Raw genomic sequence first — 18,762 nt, 5'->3', positions numbered from 1 at the left:
CATTGTCTCAAGTTCAAATCTTTATACGACATCAAATACTTCAAGCTTTTGTGATCTGTGAAGATATGACATTTTTCTCCATACAAATGGTGTCGCCAAATCTTTAAAGAAAATACGATAGGTGCAAGCTCTAAATCGTGAGTCAGATAATTCTTTTTGTGTGGTTTCAACTGTCGAGAAGCATACGCTATTACTTTGCCTTCTTACATCAAAACACAGCCTAAACCATTCAATGAAGGATCACTATGAATTACAAATTCTTTGTTGGACTTTGGTTGAACCAAAACAGGTGCCTTGGTTAACAAAGCTTTCAACTAATTAAAATTTTGCTGACATTTCTCCGACCATTCAAACTTAACATCTTTTTCCAACAGTTTCATCAACGACGTAGCAACCATTGAAAATACCTTGACAAATCTTCTATAATATCCAATTAAACCCAGAAAACTTCTGACTTTTGACACATTTGTCAGAGGTTTCCAGTCCACCACAATTGAGATTTTACTCGGATCAACCCTAATACCGTCTGCCGATACAACATGTCCCAAGAATCTGACTTCTCAAAGCCAGAACTCACATTTTCTGAATTTAGCAAACAATTTTTTTTTTTGCATAAAGTTTGCAATACAATTTTAGAATGTTGGGCATGCTTTGTCTCATCTCATGAATTAGATCAGAATATCATCAATGAATACAACAACAAATATATCTAAATACGGTATGAATATTCTGTTCATCAAGTTCATAAACACAGCAAGTACATTAGTCAAATCAAATGGTATCACAAGAAACTCATAATGTCCATACCTGGTTCTGAAAGTAGTTTTCAGCACATCAGAGTCTTTAACCCGTAGCTGATAATAACTAGAACAAAGATTGATCTTTGAGAATACTGTCTCACCTTTCAATTGGTCAAACAAATCATCGATACGTGGTAATGGATACTTGTTCTTGATCGTAACTTTTTTAAGCTGTCGATAATCGATACATAATCTCATTGACCCGTCCTTTTCTTGACAAACAAAATAGAAGCACTTCAAGTAGAAAAGCTAGGCTAACCAAAGCCCCTGTCTGTCAACTCTTGCAACTATGTTTTCAACTCTTTCAATTCTATAGTTGCCATTCTATACGGAGCTATTGATATCGGAGATGTTCCTGGCATTAACTTAATAGCAAATTCAACCCTGGTAATTCTTTTGGAAGCACAGCTATAAACTCATATACAATTGAAACTGATTCTAACTTTAATTCTGAAACCCTGGAATCAAATATACAAGCGAGATATGCTTCACAGCCTTTTCTAACATATTTTTGAGTCGTCATAGCTGAAATAACAATAGATGTACAATCTAGTCTATCTGATTCAATACAAAGCTTTTCGACATTTTAACACAATATGCTTCGTCTATAGTTCACAATAGCATCATGCAGAGTTAACCAGTCCATACCCAAAATCACATCAAATCAACTGGAAATTTGCAAGCCTGAATCATCAAAAGACAATTTTTACAGACTTTATCAACTAACACATACTGACCTAAAGGGTTCGTTACTTTAACTACAAACTCAATAGACTCGAAAGGTAATTCCTTATCTGACACTAAAGTTGTGTATACATATGAGTGCGTTGACCCCGGGTGAATCGAAGCATTAACATTAGTATCAAAGATAGAAAATGTACCGGTGATCATGTCAAGTGTTGAAGCTTCCTCTCGAGCACAAATTACATAAGCCCTAGTTGGCGTCCGTGCCTCAGATCTCACAGTAGGATCTTTTGTCCCACTGCGACTGTTACCCGTATTTCCAGTGTTTCGAGGTGGTCTCCCTTTCGCAGTTGTATTACTCGGACGAGTAGTCTGAGTCTTTTCTTTGTCGGTCCTTTCAAGGCAATCTCTAAGATAATGCTCAAAAGAACCGCATTTAAAACACGACCCTTCTTTCAGTCTGCACTCACCAAATGTCGTCTATTACACTATTGACATTCAGGCTTTTTGTTTCTAACACTGCCCACGCTCGCTACAGACTAGCCTAAGGTTTCGAGCTCGAATATTGTTTTCCTCTATCTTTTCCAGAATAACGCACCAAAGTTGATGAAAGACCATAATATTCTTTTGAATTTTTCGATGGACATGAGAATGATTTTCCAATAGGTCACTTTCCTTGAATCACGAGCCTCAGTATCGACTTTTCTCTTTACTTTACTAAGTTTCTCGGCCTTCTGCGCTCGATCAACTAAAACCACAAATTCTTTTAACTCTAAAATCCCAACTAACAGCTTGACATCTTCATTTAGGCCATCTTCAAGTCGAGTACACATAGCAACCTTTGTCAATATACATTCCCGGGCATACTTACTGAGTCGCAAAAATTCCCTCTCATACTCCAATACTGAAATATGACATTGCTTCAACTTAAAAAACTTTTTTTGTTTCTTATCGCGAAATCTCTGACTCAATATTTATTTCTAAACTCTATCTGAAAGAATTCCTAGTTTACTCAATCTCTCGGTACAACTGTAACCAAGGTGTTCCACCACTGATAAGCCGAGTCTTTCAACAAAGAGACAGCACATTTCAAGCATTCAACTGGAGTACACGATAATTCATCAAAAACTCTCACTGTGTTTTCTAACTAGAACTCGGCCCTCTCTGAATCATCTTAAGTTGTACCTCGGAACTCTTTAGCCCCATACTTTCGTATTTTATCAACTGGAGCCTTGTTTACTCGTATTGGTTCCAAACTCTAAGGAACTAAGGGGATTGATTGGGGTACAGGTGGGGGTGGAAGTCGTTGAGCTATTAGATCTTCTAGCATTAACTCTAAGAACCAGTCAGACATCATATCGAAGAAGGCTTATTTAGCCTCTCCTCCTGGCCCTCAGATACAGGCCTACTACCACTAAACGTTGCCCCGTGAATAGATTCTTGCGTATTACTTTCTACTTCATCAGAATCAACTCGGTTGGATGACATCTTATCTATATGAAAACATGATTCAATTTGAGTTAGGAGTTATCACATTATCGCAGGTTATATAATGACATGTATTTCTAGACTGCATACATGCTACGTTTAGTCTAAGAACCAGCTAAATTGTAACTCTGATACCAGTAAATGTAACACCCCTAATCTGTATTCGTCATCAGATTAGGGTTACAAACCATTACCGTACAAACAAAACATTAAAACATATATTTCACATATTATCAAAAACATATTATAAAATAATCATTCACATACATATCGTCCTTAAATCAAGCCCTCGAGGCCCTAGAAACACCTTAGAAACAATTCGAGACTAATTTGAAATCATTTGGAAATTTTATGAAAAAGTTACAAATTTCAAAATATAGGGGTAACACGGCTATGTGGCCAAGTCGTGTGCCTTAGATGGCTAAGACACACGCCCGTGTCCCAGGCCGTGTCACCTTCGAACTAGGGACACACCACCACCTCCCAACCCATGTCCTCACCTATGTAACTCTTTAGTGGGATCACACGGGCGTGTCACACGCCCATACGCCAAGTCGTGTAACTCTTGAAATTGCCTCACATGCCCGTGTGTCAGGCTGTGTGTTATGCCACGTAACTAACTGACTTCCATACAAAGGAACCTATAGGAGACACACGGCCGCATTGCTAGGCCGTGTGTCACACACGACTGAGTCGCACACTCGTGTCTCAGGTTGTGTGGACATAATTTTAACCAAAAATAAGCCATTTTCAACACCACATCATGCATACACCTTTAGGCCTTATGTGCACCTAATCAAAGCATCAAAACCCTATCAAAATATACATGTAATGACCAATTCAATAGTCCTAAAATCAACTAACCAACATGTCATTCAAGGCACCTCAAATGCAAACATCAAAACTTACTTAAACATGCATATTTGGTCACTTTTCCATCATCAATTACTAGATCAATGCCTTTCAAAACATGCCATAACTTTACCATATTCAAACCACCTCAAAACATACAACATAAGCCATTCCAAAACATGCAACATGAGATAGCACAATGAAAAAAAGACAAAAACCATCAAGGCATCAAGGGTACCAAAATAAGATAACATTTACAACTTTTACAAGCCAATCCACTAACTAAACATTCATCATAGTTACATTACAATTCAACCTATACATGCCATTATAACCTTGGCCAAAATATTCAAAAACTACTGATATTTATGCTAGATAGTGTGATAGATCTCTGACGACCTTCCAAACTGACCGAGCTTCCGATAATCTATAAAACATTGGAAAGAAACTACGTAAGCACATAATGCTTAGTAAGTTCGTAGAAAATGAAACATAACTTAGCATTTCATTTACATAACAATAAGTATAAGCAGAATATAACTCAAAGCACAAACTTGGCACAAGCCTAAACATTATCATCAATACACAAGTTAGTGCATTTATACATAACTCATTTGGATTAACCACATGATAAGTCATTTCCATATGAAAACACATCATTTGAATCATTCATCCTTTCCATGAACATATGCATAATACCATTTGGAAATTTACCATTTCAATCCCTTTTCTTTCCCATTGAACCAACTAGAATATCATCAGATACTCGGGAAAGCTCACACGAAGTGTGCTTAAACATATAACCGTAACCTTTCCTTTACATCATTGCTCACACGAGCTTTGAAATAGGTCTGCTCATACGAGCTGTGGGTTGAAATGTAAGCTATACGATGCTGCTCACACGAGCTGTGCAGTATCCGCAACAAATGCAGGACCTCAGCCATCGATAGGACATTCAAGACTAGCACCCGAAACATGAAATCCCTAATGACATGTCATTTGTGTAATAGCCCAATTTTTAGTGGTGTCAGAAATAGTGGTTTCGAGGCCACCAAATCTGGTGAATAAGTTCATAAATATTATTATTTAATATTTACGAGTTAATTGTGACTTTGAAAAGGTTTTTGATTTGATAATTTATACTATTCCGATGATTAATTAAGTCCAAGTGGTAAGACCTTGAGGTCAAATGATTTTAGAAAATAAGCTATCGGGACCTCATATCTATAAACCGAGCATTACAGAGTGTCATTAAGGTGGTATTAAAGTTTCATTGAAAAACTTTAATGTTTCGATAGTTATTTAATTAAAAAGGACTAAATCGTAAAAGATGTAAAACTTGATTACTATTTGCTTTGTGATTAAATGGTTAATTGAATAAAGAAAAAGGGTTTAAATGGTAATTAGACCATTCAAGGTATTAGTCAACAATAATGGGCTTGAATTTGATGTTTATTTTAATTACTAATCAAGGTTAAAATGGTAATTTGATAAATTAAAGTATATTAAAAATAAAACAATTATGCTATCATCTTTGTTCTTTATTTTTGCTGAAATTGGAGAATGAAGGAAGCCATGGATGATAGCTTAAACATTTGGCCAAGTCCTCCTTTGCATGTAAACTAAATTTGGATTTATTTCTTTTAATTTTTATGTTTTTAATATCGTTGCAACTAGGTCCAACTAGCCCGTACTTTCGATTTTGAAACTATTAAAGATTTTGAATGTTTCCATCGATGAACCTTATGATTTTATATTTTAAATGATGAATTTGAAATGTTGGTTAATATTTAAAAGTATTTTATTAAGTGATTTTGATGAATTTTTTAATTAGGGACTAAATTGTTAAAATAGTAAAACTACAAGAACTTGATGTGAAATTGTTGCAATAATGTGCTTTATTTGATGCCATAAGTATTCGGATAGGTTCAATTTTGGGTAAAATGGTTAATTTGCATGTTTTGGGCTCAGGGACTAAATTGAATAGGGGCAATTTTGTAAAAATGTCAAAAATGATCAAGTTGAATGAAATGAATTTTTTTATTGTCTAAATTAATATATTGAATGAAATTATTAATTTAGATCAAGATCGGGTGAAGAATCGAGGAAAATGGAAAATTACCAAAATGCCCCAAAACTTTGGTATTTCTGCAATTTAGTCAGGTAAGTTCGTGTAATTAAATTGTGTTTATATGTTTTTAATTGAATTATATAAATGTTATGATTTGGCATATATAATTACCGAGTGCATATCCAACGACGTATGATAATTACCGAGTCCCTTTTGAACCTTAGAAATTCGTAGGATACAAAAGACATGTCATTAGGGATTACCGATTCTCAACTCGTAAGATCTTACTAATTCTCAGATCGTATGAGCTTATCGATTTACAGCTCGTGAGAGCATACCGATTCAATACTCGCATGAGCGTACATGTATAGGAATTGACAGATTTCAGCTTAGCACACTGTGTGTGAGCTATCTCGAGTATCCAACGTTATTCTAAACGGTTCAACAGGAAATATTCTGATACGAAATGGTAAGAGTTCAATACGGACTATTACAGGGACACATGTGAATTACATGGAAATGTTGTTACATGGTATATGGAAAATTGAATTGGTTGATACATGTATATGAAAATTAATCAATTATTTATCTCATCCATGATTATTAGTTTATGTATGAATTTATATGGATAACATGTGCTGTTGTTTGATGCTTAGGCATGTGCCAAGCTATTGATTGAATGGTATTATGTTTACTTATAAGTTTCATTGAAATGGTAAGTGCTCCAATGGAAATATGCTTGTGTTCATGAAAGAGTGGTAAGGTTTAAATTATGTAATTTCTTTTGAATGGTTTATCATGTGACTAATTCCAAAAGAAGCTATGTTTTAATACACTAGCTTGTGGCTCTGATTGAATGATATGTTTATGTCATGAAACGAGTGTGGAAAGGTGATGAAATAGTAAGTTCATACCTGAAGTGTAGAATGATGAAAAAGGGAATGATGAATTGAATTGATATTGTTATTTGAGCTAATAAGAGTAAATGTAATAGAAAGTAATAAAATGCAAATGAAAATAAGAAAATTTGTAAGGGTTTAAAGTTTTATAAAGTCCTACTATGCTAGGGATGATATGTATATGTGATGCTGTGGATTTATTCACTTTGTGGGTTGTTGGTTATGGTTTCATGAACCTTGTAGTATTATTATCTGATTATTCTTGATATGTATAAATTTCATATCTGAAATAGACTGATATGACTAAATTTCATATGAGATTATTAAGCATTCATTGCTTACATAGTTGTTTTTCTGTTACTTTCAGATTATCAGAAGCTCGATCAGATTGGAAGTTCATTAAAGATCTATCACACTATCCAACAGTTATATCGGTAGATTTCAATATTTTGGTTAAAGTTATAATGGCATGTATAGATGAACTTATGGTTGATGATTAGTTAAATGTTAATTGATGTGTTTGGCATGTATATATTGTCTTAGGTGATGTAGACTTGGTACATTTGGTGCCTTGTTGATATGTGTTAATTTGATAATGTGTTAAAGCATGTTTGAACAGCCAAAGTGATATATGATGAATTGACCTCACATGGTCAAGATATGGTATGCCTTGGAAAGGTTTTGAATAGATGTGCATGGTTGAAATATGGTTTGTATACATATTGATTATTGGAACTATCTAGATATGGTTAGATTTGTGTCATTTAGATGGCCTTGATGGTTAGAGTTGATATGGTCATTTGAAGTGGTGTTCTATATGATTAAATTGGTATGTTTTAATGTAATTTTGGCATGTGGCCAATTATGGTATAACTTGGTATGGAATTAAACTATATATATATGGATGAGTTATGGTTAATTATGTATAAGTTAGATATATGTATATTTGAGGTGTATAATAACTATATGATGGAAGTTCAAATGGTAAATAAAAATGTATATTATAAATAGTCTTTTGATATGTTTGAATGAGGCAAATTGGTATAATTGTTACAGATGACATGTATGGCTATTGGTGCTAGATGTAAAATGGCATGTTTGGTACTTTTAGTGTGAAATTTGATATGTAAACAAAATGGTAAGTTATGACATAAGTTTAGTCATAAGTTAGTTGAACTTTTAGCCAATTTATGTATATGGATATACATGTTTAATGATTTTAATTGAGGCATTTTTTTGGACACATTGGTTGTATGCTTATGTACCTTAATTGGATAACTTGTTATAGCATGGTTTGGTGCACTTTGGGGTGCTTGATTATATGTGGTAAATTGGTTATAGGTGTGTGCATGAATGGGTGAGAAAAATGGCTTGGAAATGGCCTATTTTTTGTCCACACGGTTAGAGACACGAGTGTGTGTCTCAGCTGTGTGTGACACGCGGTCATGTGTCCCCTATAGTTTTTTAAAGGATCCATTTCGAGAGTTACATAACCTGGCACACGGGCGTGTGGCTTGACCGTATGACCAAAGTCAGCGAGTTACATGGGCATGGACACAGGCTGGGACACGGCCGTGTGTCCCTATTTTGAATGTCCACACGACCTGAGACACGGGCGTGTCTCTCAGCCGTGTGACCCCTGTATTTTGAAAATTTTCATCTTTTCCCTAAAATTTCTATATGTTTTCGATTTAGTCCCGATTTGTTTCTAATGTGTTTTTAGGGCCTCGAGGGCTCGTACAAGGGACAATATGTATGATATTGATTGACTTTGCTATGGTTGATGTTAAGTTATTAAATGATTATAATTTTTGATAGTTTTGAAACGTAAACTCTGGTAACGCTCTATAACCCTATTCCGGCAAAGGATATAGGTTATGAGTGTTACAATTTTGTATCCTACAAATTCCTAACGTTCGACTGGGACTCGATAACTGTCATGACATTGATTTATTTATATATCGATCAATTCAAATAATAAATAACATATTAACATACTATTTGAAATAGCATTAAACCAATAACTATTCATACGAACTTACCTCGACTAGGGCATAGAAACGAAGTCGAACTAATCCGAGGCTTTAGCTTTTCCCCGATCTCAATTCGTACGTGGTCTGTCTTGATCTAAATAGTCAAATTCAATCCATTTAATACCCCTAGTATTCAATTTAGTCCAGATTTCATATTTATGCAAAAATACTATTTTAGCCCTAACATTTTAACTTTTCACAATTTAGTCCTTAAGCTCGCAAATTGAAATCTAAGCATTTTAATCCTCCTTTCAAGCTAATTGATTTCTCTAGGGACTTAAATCAACCCATACAAATCATCATTTCACAAATTTAACATGAACTTTTACTATTTTTACAAACAAGTCCCAAAATGCAATTTTCATCAAAAATCACTTCATAAAACTTGTTTATTTATCAACAAGGACTCATAATCTATAATTAAAAATAAATAACCATACAAAATCATTCATGTTATAACCCTCAATCTTTAACAATTTTACAAATTGATCCAAGGGCTAGCTAGATTAAGCTAAAACGACCTCAAAAACATAAAAATCATGAAAAACAGGGAAAATTACAAACCATGCAAGTGAGACTAAGCTTGGCCAAACCCTAGCTACCTCCAATGGTGATTTTTGATTCAGGAAAAAACAAATAGGAAGAAGATGATGATTTTTACTTATTTGATTTTATCTTTATTTACCATTTTACCCTATAGAAACATTCAAATTTTCAATAAAACCTTGCCATGAATATTCACTAACTATAGAAATGGTCTAATTATCATCTAAGTCCGCTCACTTCAAAGTTTCATAGCCATTTGATCCTTTTAACTAATCAAACTCTACCTTTGCACTTTTTATGATTTAGTCTTTTTCACTTAATAAATCATGCAAACATCAAAATTTCTTAATGAAATTTTACTACAATCTCACTAACATCCCATAGACATTAAATTAATAATAAAATAATAATTTTCTTGTCAGATTTATGGTCCCAAAAACTATTATTCTATTTTTATTGAAAGCGGGCTGTTACAGCATTTGTGTTGGCAATCTAACCAACGTTTTGTCATGTGAAAGCTCGATGAAGCAAACCAAAAATGCCAATAGGGGGTGAATTGGCCTTTTAAAAATTTTTGGTGAAAGCAAAGGTAAGAAACAAATAAAGAACACAAAGAATCTAGAGTGGTCCGGCCCTAGTTGCCTACTCCACTACCTTAGCTTTCCACCACTAAGAAGTTTTCTCAAATTCACTAATTTGTTCAACCTTTGAGGACAAGGTTTAACGTTACAACTCCTTAAGATTTCTACCCCAAATCTTAAGTTTCAAAACCTCTCAAAGAGTTACAAATGAGCAAAAAAAAAGAAACAATCTTTACAAGATAAATTTGTTTGCAAATTGAAGCACAAATACAATGAAATAAACTTGAGAAAAATGAATGAGATAAAGCTCACAAATGTATGCAAGAAGAATATGAAAATTTAAGCTCTAAAATTGTTTGATTAATGATTTTTTCTTGAATTACTTTTTCTTCGATGTAGTAGGACTTTAAAAGATGGTATTTATACCCCCTAATAGACTTACAACTGTTGAGGATGTTGGGGAAGTAAATATGGCCATTGGGGATGTAAAACTAGAGCATTTATTTCACCTGCAACTTCGAGTATTGATACCTTTAAAAAGGGTATCGATAGTTTTTGTCATAAATGTTGATTCAATGACCGTTGGAATGAAAAAATCAATACTTCAAAATTAATTTATCGATACTTCCTTTAGAAGGTATCAATATATCGATACCAGATTGATACCTTGTAGGGTTTTTAAGAAACAGAATACAAGTTTGGTATTGTTTTTAAATAAGGTATCGATTATTTTTAAAAAAATATCGATATCGGAATCATGGTATCGATAATTTTTATATTTTTGGCAAAATGCCTTTTTGGTCTCAATTTTACTAAGGGTATCGATTATTTTCAAAAAATTATCGATGTCGAGCCAAATAGTATCAATACCTTTTTCCCTGCAGCAATTCTCACTTGTTAGAAAATCATTTTGATGTGTTAAAATGATTTTAACTTAATTGGGATCATTTTAACTAGGTCAAAAATAATTTCACTTGATTTTAAAATTGTTTCAAAATTTTTCTAAGATTTTATTGCAAGTATTAACAATTTTATTTCTTAGAATTCAAATTTAAATTTTTGTCAAATTCAAACTTATATTTAAAAACACTTTTAATGTGTTATATCAAAATCTTTTATCAAATAAAGCTTTATTTAACAATCTCCCCTTTTGATATAACAAAACATTTGCTAAATTTGTTTTGAATAATTGCTCCCCTTAATAGAAAACATTTTAAATTTGAGGCCAAAATAAGATTTGTCAAACAAGTTGGCATCCATTTGTACTTAAACATAATTTGAGGCCAAAATAAGATTTGTCAAAATTGCATTTAGTTATCAACAAAGAGTAATCTCAATCATCAATTTACCTTTTTCTTCTTCCCCTTTTTGTTACATCAAAAGACAAATAAAGCTTAAAGAGAGAAGTTAGCTCATCAAAATATAAAAAAAAGTGAAATGAGCATAAAAATAGCTAAAGATAAAAATAGAGCAATAATGTGCAAGAACAAGTTATAGGCATAAAAAAAATAAATTTGCAAATGTTAAGAAATGAAAATGAAATGTATGGTCTAGAGTTAATCTAATCATCATGATAAGGATAGAAACGAGGCGTTGAAGGGAAACAAGCTAATAGAGATGCCATTTGCGTTTCCAAGGTCGAGAGACGAGAGTTGACATCTTCCCGAAGACCTCGAATATCGTTGCTTAAAGAATGTATAGCATCAAAGATAGTACTTTTAACCTTAGAGGAGGGTTGAGCAGCATGCGACGAAGAAAGCAATGGAGGAACAGGGTTAGATCCGGAATATCATCAATGTCAGTGTCGACATCATCATCTTTATTTTCCCCCGATTGATCATATTTCATCCAAGTGTTGGAGGTAGCATCGAAATGGTATCCCGCATGGTGTAGAGCCCCATAACTAATAGGTTGATTAGAAGAAACAAGGGTGTCTCCATGAATGCTAATACCTAATCGCCTAAGAACGTATGAAAAATATGTACCATGAGGAAGAGTGATATTTATGTTCATCCCTCTTCCCATAGCTTTCGTAATGTCATTAAACAAGATGAGTGCAAGATCAGGGCGCCTATCGAATTCAAAATAATCGAACCACCAATAATCGGTGCTTCGAAGCTAGGTATGCTTTTTATAGGTCTTAGATTCTAAGTAAGAATTATATGGAGGACACGGTCGTGGAGATTTAGTTCGGATGCTGATCCAGACAGGATAAAAAGGGAGGGATCAAAATGCCCTTTTTCATCGGAGGAACCTCAAGAAGGTAAGTGAATATAATCGCCAAACTCTTCGAGAGTGAGGCGAATGGGAGTTCCCATTAAAAACGAGGTGATGGCAGTAATAGAGTTGCCAGACTCATCGTGTTCGAGTTTGGCATTAGAAAAGAAAGCTCGAAAAAGATTTAAATAAGTTGGCAAGAAATATTTAAGAAATTCATCCACCCCCAATTTTGCAAAATAGGGAGATAAGCAAAGCTAATAGCTTCTAACATGGCTATATCAATTTTCCTAGCCTCTCATACATGTTTTGATGCAAAATACGAGTTGAAAATATACCGAGCGTGTGTATCTTGAAAAAAAGTGCTAAACGCCGACTCTAACTCACTAGACAGATTAGAAGATGATGCACTAGTCCTAGAACACTTTTTTGGGGCCATAATAGCTAGAAACAACTTAGGAAACACTAAAACCAAAAAAAAATTCTTTGAGGAATTTTGTCAAACACTTGGTAGGTTAGGGTCTCAAAAAGAGTTTAGCAAATATCTTTAAGAATAAGATACCTTCTGCAAAGAAACATGATATATATATGTTCAAAAACATCCCAATAACCATCAACAAACAAGATTTCAACCTACATTTGTCCAAATCAACAAGTTGAAATTTTTAAAAATTTACATCAAAATTGTTGAAAGAGGGGAAATCTTCAAGCAAGAAGGATAAAATCCTATGATAAAGAGGTTTGAAGATAGAAAAGAACCAAAATTTGTGAAAAAAATGGAGAAATTTGAAAAAATTTTGAAAGGAGAAGAGAGGATTTTTCGGTGGAAGTAAAAACAACTTAAGGTTGTTTATGTTTAAAAAAATAGCTGCAGCATCTTTAAAAGCCCAGTGGTATCGATATATTTACACGAGTATCAATATTTTTACAAAAGTATCGATATTTTTAATTGGTATCGATACCAAATTAACATTCTATTTTCTAAGTGCAATAAAACGGCAAGAGCAAGATTTTTAGGTTGTGCTGTTTCTCAAGTGTCCTAAAATGACTTCAAAACAGTTTCTAAACATTTCATATGCATAAAGATATGTAATGTAAGTGAAATGCATGAATGCATGAGGCAAGACTATATAAAAAATGACTAAGTTAATACCATTACTCTAAAATGTGAAAGGAAATGAGATAGAAATAAAACAAATCTTCACAGGAAACTCCCCCTACCTTTTCGCATATAGAAGCCATGAACTCCATGCTTAACAAGCTTGTAGCAATAAAATAATCAAATATGGTACAAGAAGATTGTAAAAAAAAGTTAAAGCAAGGTTGCTAAACCTAGTTCTCCCTTAAGTGTCCGAAATCTTTCTTTGTCTAATGGTTTTGTGAAAATGTCAGCTAATTGGTTTAAGGTTTCAATATACTCTAGAACTATTTCACCCTTTTAGACATGATCTCTAATGAAATGATGTCTAATTTCAATCTGTTTAGTTCTAGAATGTTGGATGGGATTTTTAGTGAGACAAATAGCACTAGTATTGTCACACTTGATAGGAATGGTATCTATATCAATTCCATAGTCCTTAAGTTGTTGTTTCATCCAAAAAATTTAAGCATAACAACTACCGGCAGAAATATATTCCGCTTCGGTAGTGGACAATGTAACACTATTTTTTCTTTAAAAATCATGAAATTAACATGTCTCCTAGAAATTGACAAGTACTGGAGGTACTTTTCCTATCTAACTTGCAACCTCCAAAATCCACATCCGAGTAAGTATGCAAGCTAAAGGATGAGTCTCAAACTCATCTTGCCTTAGCTTAGAAAATTCTTGACAAAGAATATCATTAGTAGAACCAAAAATAACATCATCAACATAGATTTGAACTACTAATAAATCTGTCTTTTCTTTTAATAAAAAGTGTTGTATTAACCTTCCCTTTACAAAAATATTTTTCAATAAGAAAATTTGATAATATTTCATACCAAGCTCTTGGAGCTTGTTTCAAACCATACAAAGCTTTTGAAAGTTTGAAAACATGGTTTGGAAATTTTGGAGCTTCAAAACCGGGTGGTTGTGCAACATACACTTCTTCATTTATAAAACCATTTAGAAAAGCACTTTTTACATCCGTTTGATATAATTTAAAATGGTTAAAGCATGCAAAATTTAAGAGCATTCTAATGGCTTCCATCCTAGCTACAGGAGCATACGTTTCATCATAATCTATTCCTTCCTCTTGAGTGTAACCTTGAGCAACAAGTCTATCCTTGCTCCTCACTATGTCACCATTCTCATCTGGTTTGTTCCTAAAAACTCATTAAGTACCTATAGTAGATTTATCACTGGGTCTATCAACTAGGGTCCAAACTTCACTTCTCTTAAATTGATTTAACTCTTCTTGCATAGCCAATATCCAATATTCATCATTTAATGCTTCTTTGATATTTTTAGGCTCAATGCATGAAATACATGCAACATACCTACCAGTATTTCTAAGAGAAGATCTAGTGATTACCCCTTGGGAAGGATCTCCCAAAATCATACGATCCTTTACATAGTTGAACTCTCTTGGAAGAGTGATTTCTCTTTCCTCAATTAAAACTTCGTCTAAAGTATATTGTATTTGTTCTTGAATTTTTTTCATTTGCTGATTGATCCTCTTTATTAAAAAATTCTGCATCATCATCATCAACACAAAAATCCTTTCTAGAAGGAGGATTAGAGTCATGAAAGATAACATGTATAGACTCTTTTACTACTAAATTTCTTTTGTTAAAGACTTGATCAGCTTTAGAATTTAAAGAATAACCAAGAAAAATTTCTTCATCACTTTTTGCATCAAATTTGCCAAGATTATCTTTTCCATTGTTTAAGACAAAACACTTGCATCCAAAGGGATGAAAATAGCTAATGTTAGGCCTTTTGTTTTTAAAAAGTTCATATGGAGTTTTCTTTAAAATAGGCCTAATCATTACTCTATTAATCACATAGCAAGCCGTGTTTGTTACTTTCGCCCAAAAATATTTTGGTAAATTATTTTCACAAAGCATGGTTCTAGCCATTTCTTCTAAAATTTTATTTTTCCTCTCAACAACTCTATTTTGTTGAAGGGTTCTAGGTGCAGAAAAATTATGGCTAATTCCATTTGAGTTGCAAAAATTTTCAAACCCAAGATTTTAAAATTCAGTTCCATGATCACTTCTAATACTAGTGATAGAGTAACCTTTTTCATTTTGGTTCATTTTTGAAAATGTGATAAATTTTTCTAAAGCTTCATCTTTAGTACTTAAGAAAAGAACCCAAGTAAATCTAGACTAGTCATCAATAAGCACAAAAGTATATTGTTTACCAGCTAAGCTAGATGTCCTAATTGGACCAAACAAGTCCATATGAATTAGTTGAAGAACTCTACTAGTTGATACATCATTAATAGGTTTAAAAGAAACTCTTTTATGTTTACCCTTAATACAAGCATCACAAACATCATTCACATCAAAGTCAATTTCGGGTAATCCTCTTACTAAGTCATTTTTAACTAATTTATGCAAAATGCTCATGCTAGCATGTCCTAGTTTTTTATTCCATAACAAAGAGCTATTTTTATTTTTAGCAAATAAGACATAAGGTAGAGTTATGCATATAATCTAGATGCAACATATATATATATTCTATCCTATGTCCTACAAGCATAATCTTATTAGATGCAATGTCAATAACTTTACAACCTTTAGACTCAAATATGACATTGAAACCTTTACCTCATAATTGACTAATACTTAAAAGATTATGCTTAAGACCATTGACATACAAGACATTTTCAATAATAATAGAAGAGTTTTTACCAATTGAACCTATTCCTTCAATTTGCTTTGTAGAGTTGTCAGCAAATATAACTTTTCTTCCACTTTTTGGCTTCAAATTGATAAAGTGACTCTTGTCACCAGTCATGTGTCTTGAGCATCCACTATCGAGGTACCATAAGTTTTTCTTTGAGTAACACACCTCAAGACAACACTCCTTTTCCTACAAACATAGAATTAAGATTTGATTTTTGGTACCCAAATTCTTTTGGATCCATAAGCATTAGTTCCTATAATTTTAGTCCTTTTGGGTATCCATTTTGAAATCAAGCTCCTATCTTGAGAAGTTATGAGTCCTTTAGGGACCCATACACTTTTAATGACTTTTCTCTTGTAAAAACTTTAGGGACATCTATATTTATAGAAATTAAAGTTATTTTTAACAAAGTTTTGTTTTGAATTTTCTCATTTTACTAAAACTTTGTTAAAGTGAATTTTTTCACTCTTAAGCAACTCAAGTAGCTTTTGATGATCCTCATGAGCTTTCGAAAGTAAATTATGCAAGTCTAAATTTTTCTTTTCAAAGTCATTAATAATTTCTTATTTTTTACTTACTTTATCCTCAATTTCACGATTGGTTTTAGAAAGTAAGTCATTTTCAATTTTCAATTTTGAAACATTTTTCTTATGTTTTAACATCAAGACTTCAAATTCTAAACCTAATTCATGATAGGCATCTTGCAACTCATCAAAAGAATAGTCATTTAAAGTAGATAAGTTAAAAGTTACCTTAATATCATTGATGGCCATAAGGCAAAGATTGGCTACTTCTTGATCTTCATTGTCCGATGAATCCTCATCACTCCAAGTAGTAATATGAGCCTTAAGCTTTTGTTTACTTAACCCTCTTTTCTTCCATTGAGGACACTCAATTTTGATGTGTCCCGGCTTCTTGCACTCATAGCATATGATAGGGCCCTTCTCTTTAGTAGATTCATTCTTGTGTCCTTCCTTCTTTTGAATTTGTCTTCCTTTGTTGGACCTCATGAACCTTTTGAATATTTTTGCAAACATTTCCATTTCTTCATCATCATCATTGCTACATTCTTCATTCTTCTCAAAGGTTTTTGATTTCAGAGCAACTCCCACCTTTTTTGGAATTCCTTTGATTTCCTTTGCATTGTAGTTGATCTTCATTTCATATGTCAGCAAAGAACCAATGAGCTCATCAAGGGAGAGTGAGTTGAGATTCTTTGACTCTTTTATTGATGTCACTTTAGGTTTCCAAGATGTTGGAAGACTATTCAACATCTACTTTACCATCTCATTGTTGGGATATATCTTCCCAATAGCTTTGAGACCATTAATGATATGAGTGAAGCGATCGGGCATCTCATTGATTCCTTCTTCCATATTTGCTTTAAACAATTCATAATCAAGGGTGAGAAGACTTATCTTAGACTTCTTGTCTCTACTTGTCCCTTCATGGGTGACTTCAAGCTTGTCTCATATTTCTTTTGCATGGACACTCAAAGAGACTATATTGTACTCATTGGGACCAAGAGCACAAAATAGAGTGTGCATAGCCTTTGCATTTAATTCCACCTTCTTGATGTCATTTTCGTCTCACTCATTCTCTTCTTTTTGGACAACAACACCTTTGACCCTCTTTATTGGGATGGATGGCCCATTAGTAATTATCCTCGAAACTTCATAGTCGTTGGCTTGGATGAATAGCTTCATTTTTGTTCTCCAATATGAGTAGTTGGTGCCACTGAATAAAGGAGGCCTTATGGTAGAATTCCCTTCTCCCAATATAGTGGAATTTTGCTCCGATGCCCTATAGGAGAATTCTTGACTTCAGCTTCCAACTAGAAAACCTTGAGGATCTTTTCTCTTGGTGGTAAAACCGTCTCTAGAGATCTAGCTCTTATATAAATTGAAAGCTCGATGAAGCAAGCCAAAAATGCCAAGTGGGGGTGAATTGGCCTTTTAAAAATTTTGGTGAAAGCAAAGGCAAAAAAGAAATAAAGAACACAAGGAATTTAAAATGGTTCAGCCCTAATTGCCTACTCCACTACCTTAGCTTTCCAACACTAAGAATTTTTCCCAAATTCACTAATTTGTTCAACCTTTGAGGACAAGGTTTAACCTTACAACTCCTTAAGATTTCTACCCCAAATCTTAAAATTCAAAACTTCTCAAAGAGATACAAATGAGCAAATAAAGAAACAATCATTACAAGATAAATTTGTCTGCAAATTGAAGCACAAATACAATGAAATACACTTGAGCAAAATGAAGGAGATAAAGCTCACAAGTGTATGCAAGAAGAATATGAAAATTTAAGCTCTAAGATTGTTTGATTGATGATTTTTGCTTGAAGTACTTTTTCTTGGATGTAGTAAGACTTTAAAATATGGTATTTATACTCCCTAATAGGCTTCCAGTCGTTGAGGATGTTGGGGAAGTAAATATCGCTGTTGAGGATGTAAAACTAGAGCATTTATCTCACCTGCAACTTCGAGTATCGACACCTTTAAAAAGGGTATCGATAATTTTTGTCATAAATGTTGATTCAGTGACTGTTGTAATGAAAAAATTGGTACTTCAAAAATATTTTATCGATACTTCCTTTAGAAGGTATCGATACCGGATCGATACCTTATAGGGTTTTTGAGAAACAGAATACAAGTTTGGTATCGTTTTTAAATAAGGTATCGATTATTTTTGTAAAATATCGATACCCAAAATCATGGTATCATAATTTTTAGGTTTTTGGTAAAATGCCTT

General features: G+C 33.3%; 1 protein-coding gene across 1 annotated transcript; it reads right to left on the bottom strand.

The window, feature by feature from the left end:
• Positions 1-1,454: 1,454 nt before the first annotated feature.
• On the bottom strand, positions 1,455-17,382 carry LOC105789513 (uncharacterized). Its single transcript, XM_012616882.1, has 4 exons — positions 17,290-17,382; positions 17,073-17,160; positions 2,130-2,388; positions 1,455-1,944 (listed from the first exon to the last, which is right to left on the bottom strand). The coding sequence occupies exons 1-4, from the start codon at positions 17,380-17,382 to the stop codon at positions 1,455-1,457; spliced, it is 930 nt and encodes a 309-aa protein (XP_012472336.1).
• Positions 17,383-18,762: the final 1,380 nt, after the last annotated feature.

Source organism: Gossypium raimondii, chromosome 2, assembly GCF_025698545.1.
Source record: "Gossypium raimondii isolate GPD5lz chromosome 2, ASM2569854v1, whole genome shotgun sequence".
In the NCBI taxonomy this organism is placed as follows: Eukaryota; Viridiplantae; Streptophyta; class Magnoliopsida; order Malvales; family Malvaceae; genus Gossypium; species Gossypium raimondii.
The sequence above is the reverse complement of the archived record's forward strand: the minus strand, read 5'-3'. Positions and strand labels throughout refer to the sequence as shown.

Bases quoted from the DNA above. Each gene is read 5' to 3' on its own strand.
- LOC105789513 (XM_012616882.1), bottom strand. From the start codon at position 17,382: ATGGAAGAAGGAATCAATGAGATGCCCGATCGCTTCACTCATATCATT. The intron at 17,161-17,289 runs GTAAAGTAGATG...TATGAAATGAAG, and splicing joins TATATCCCAACAATGAGATG to ATCAACTACAATGCAAAGGA. The intron at 2,389-17,072 runs GTAGCAATGATG...GTCATATTTCAG, and splicing joins CTTTGAGAAGAATGAAGAAT to TATTGGAGTATGAGAGGGAA.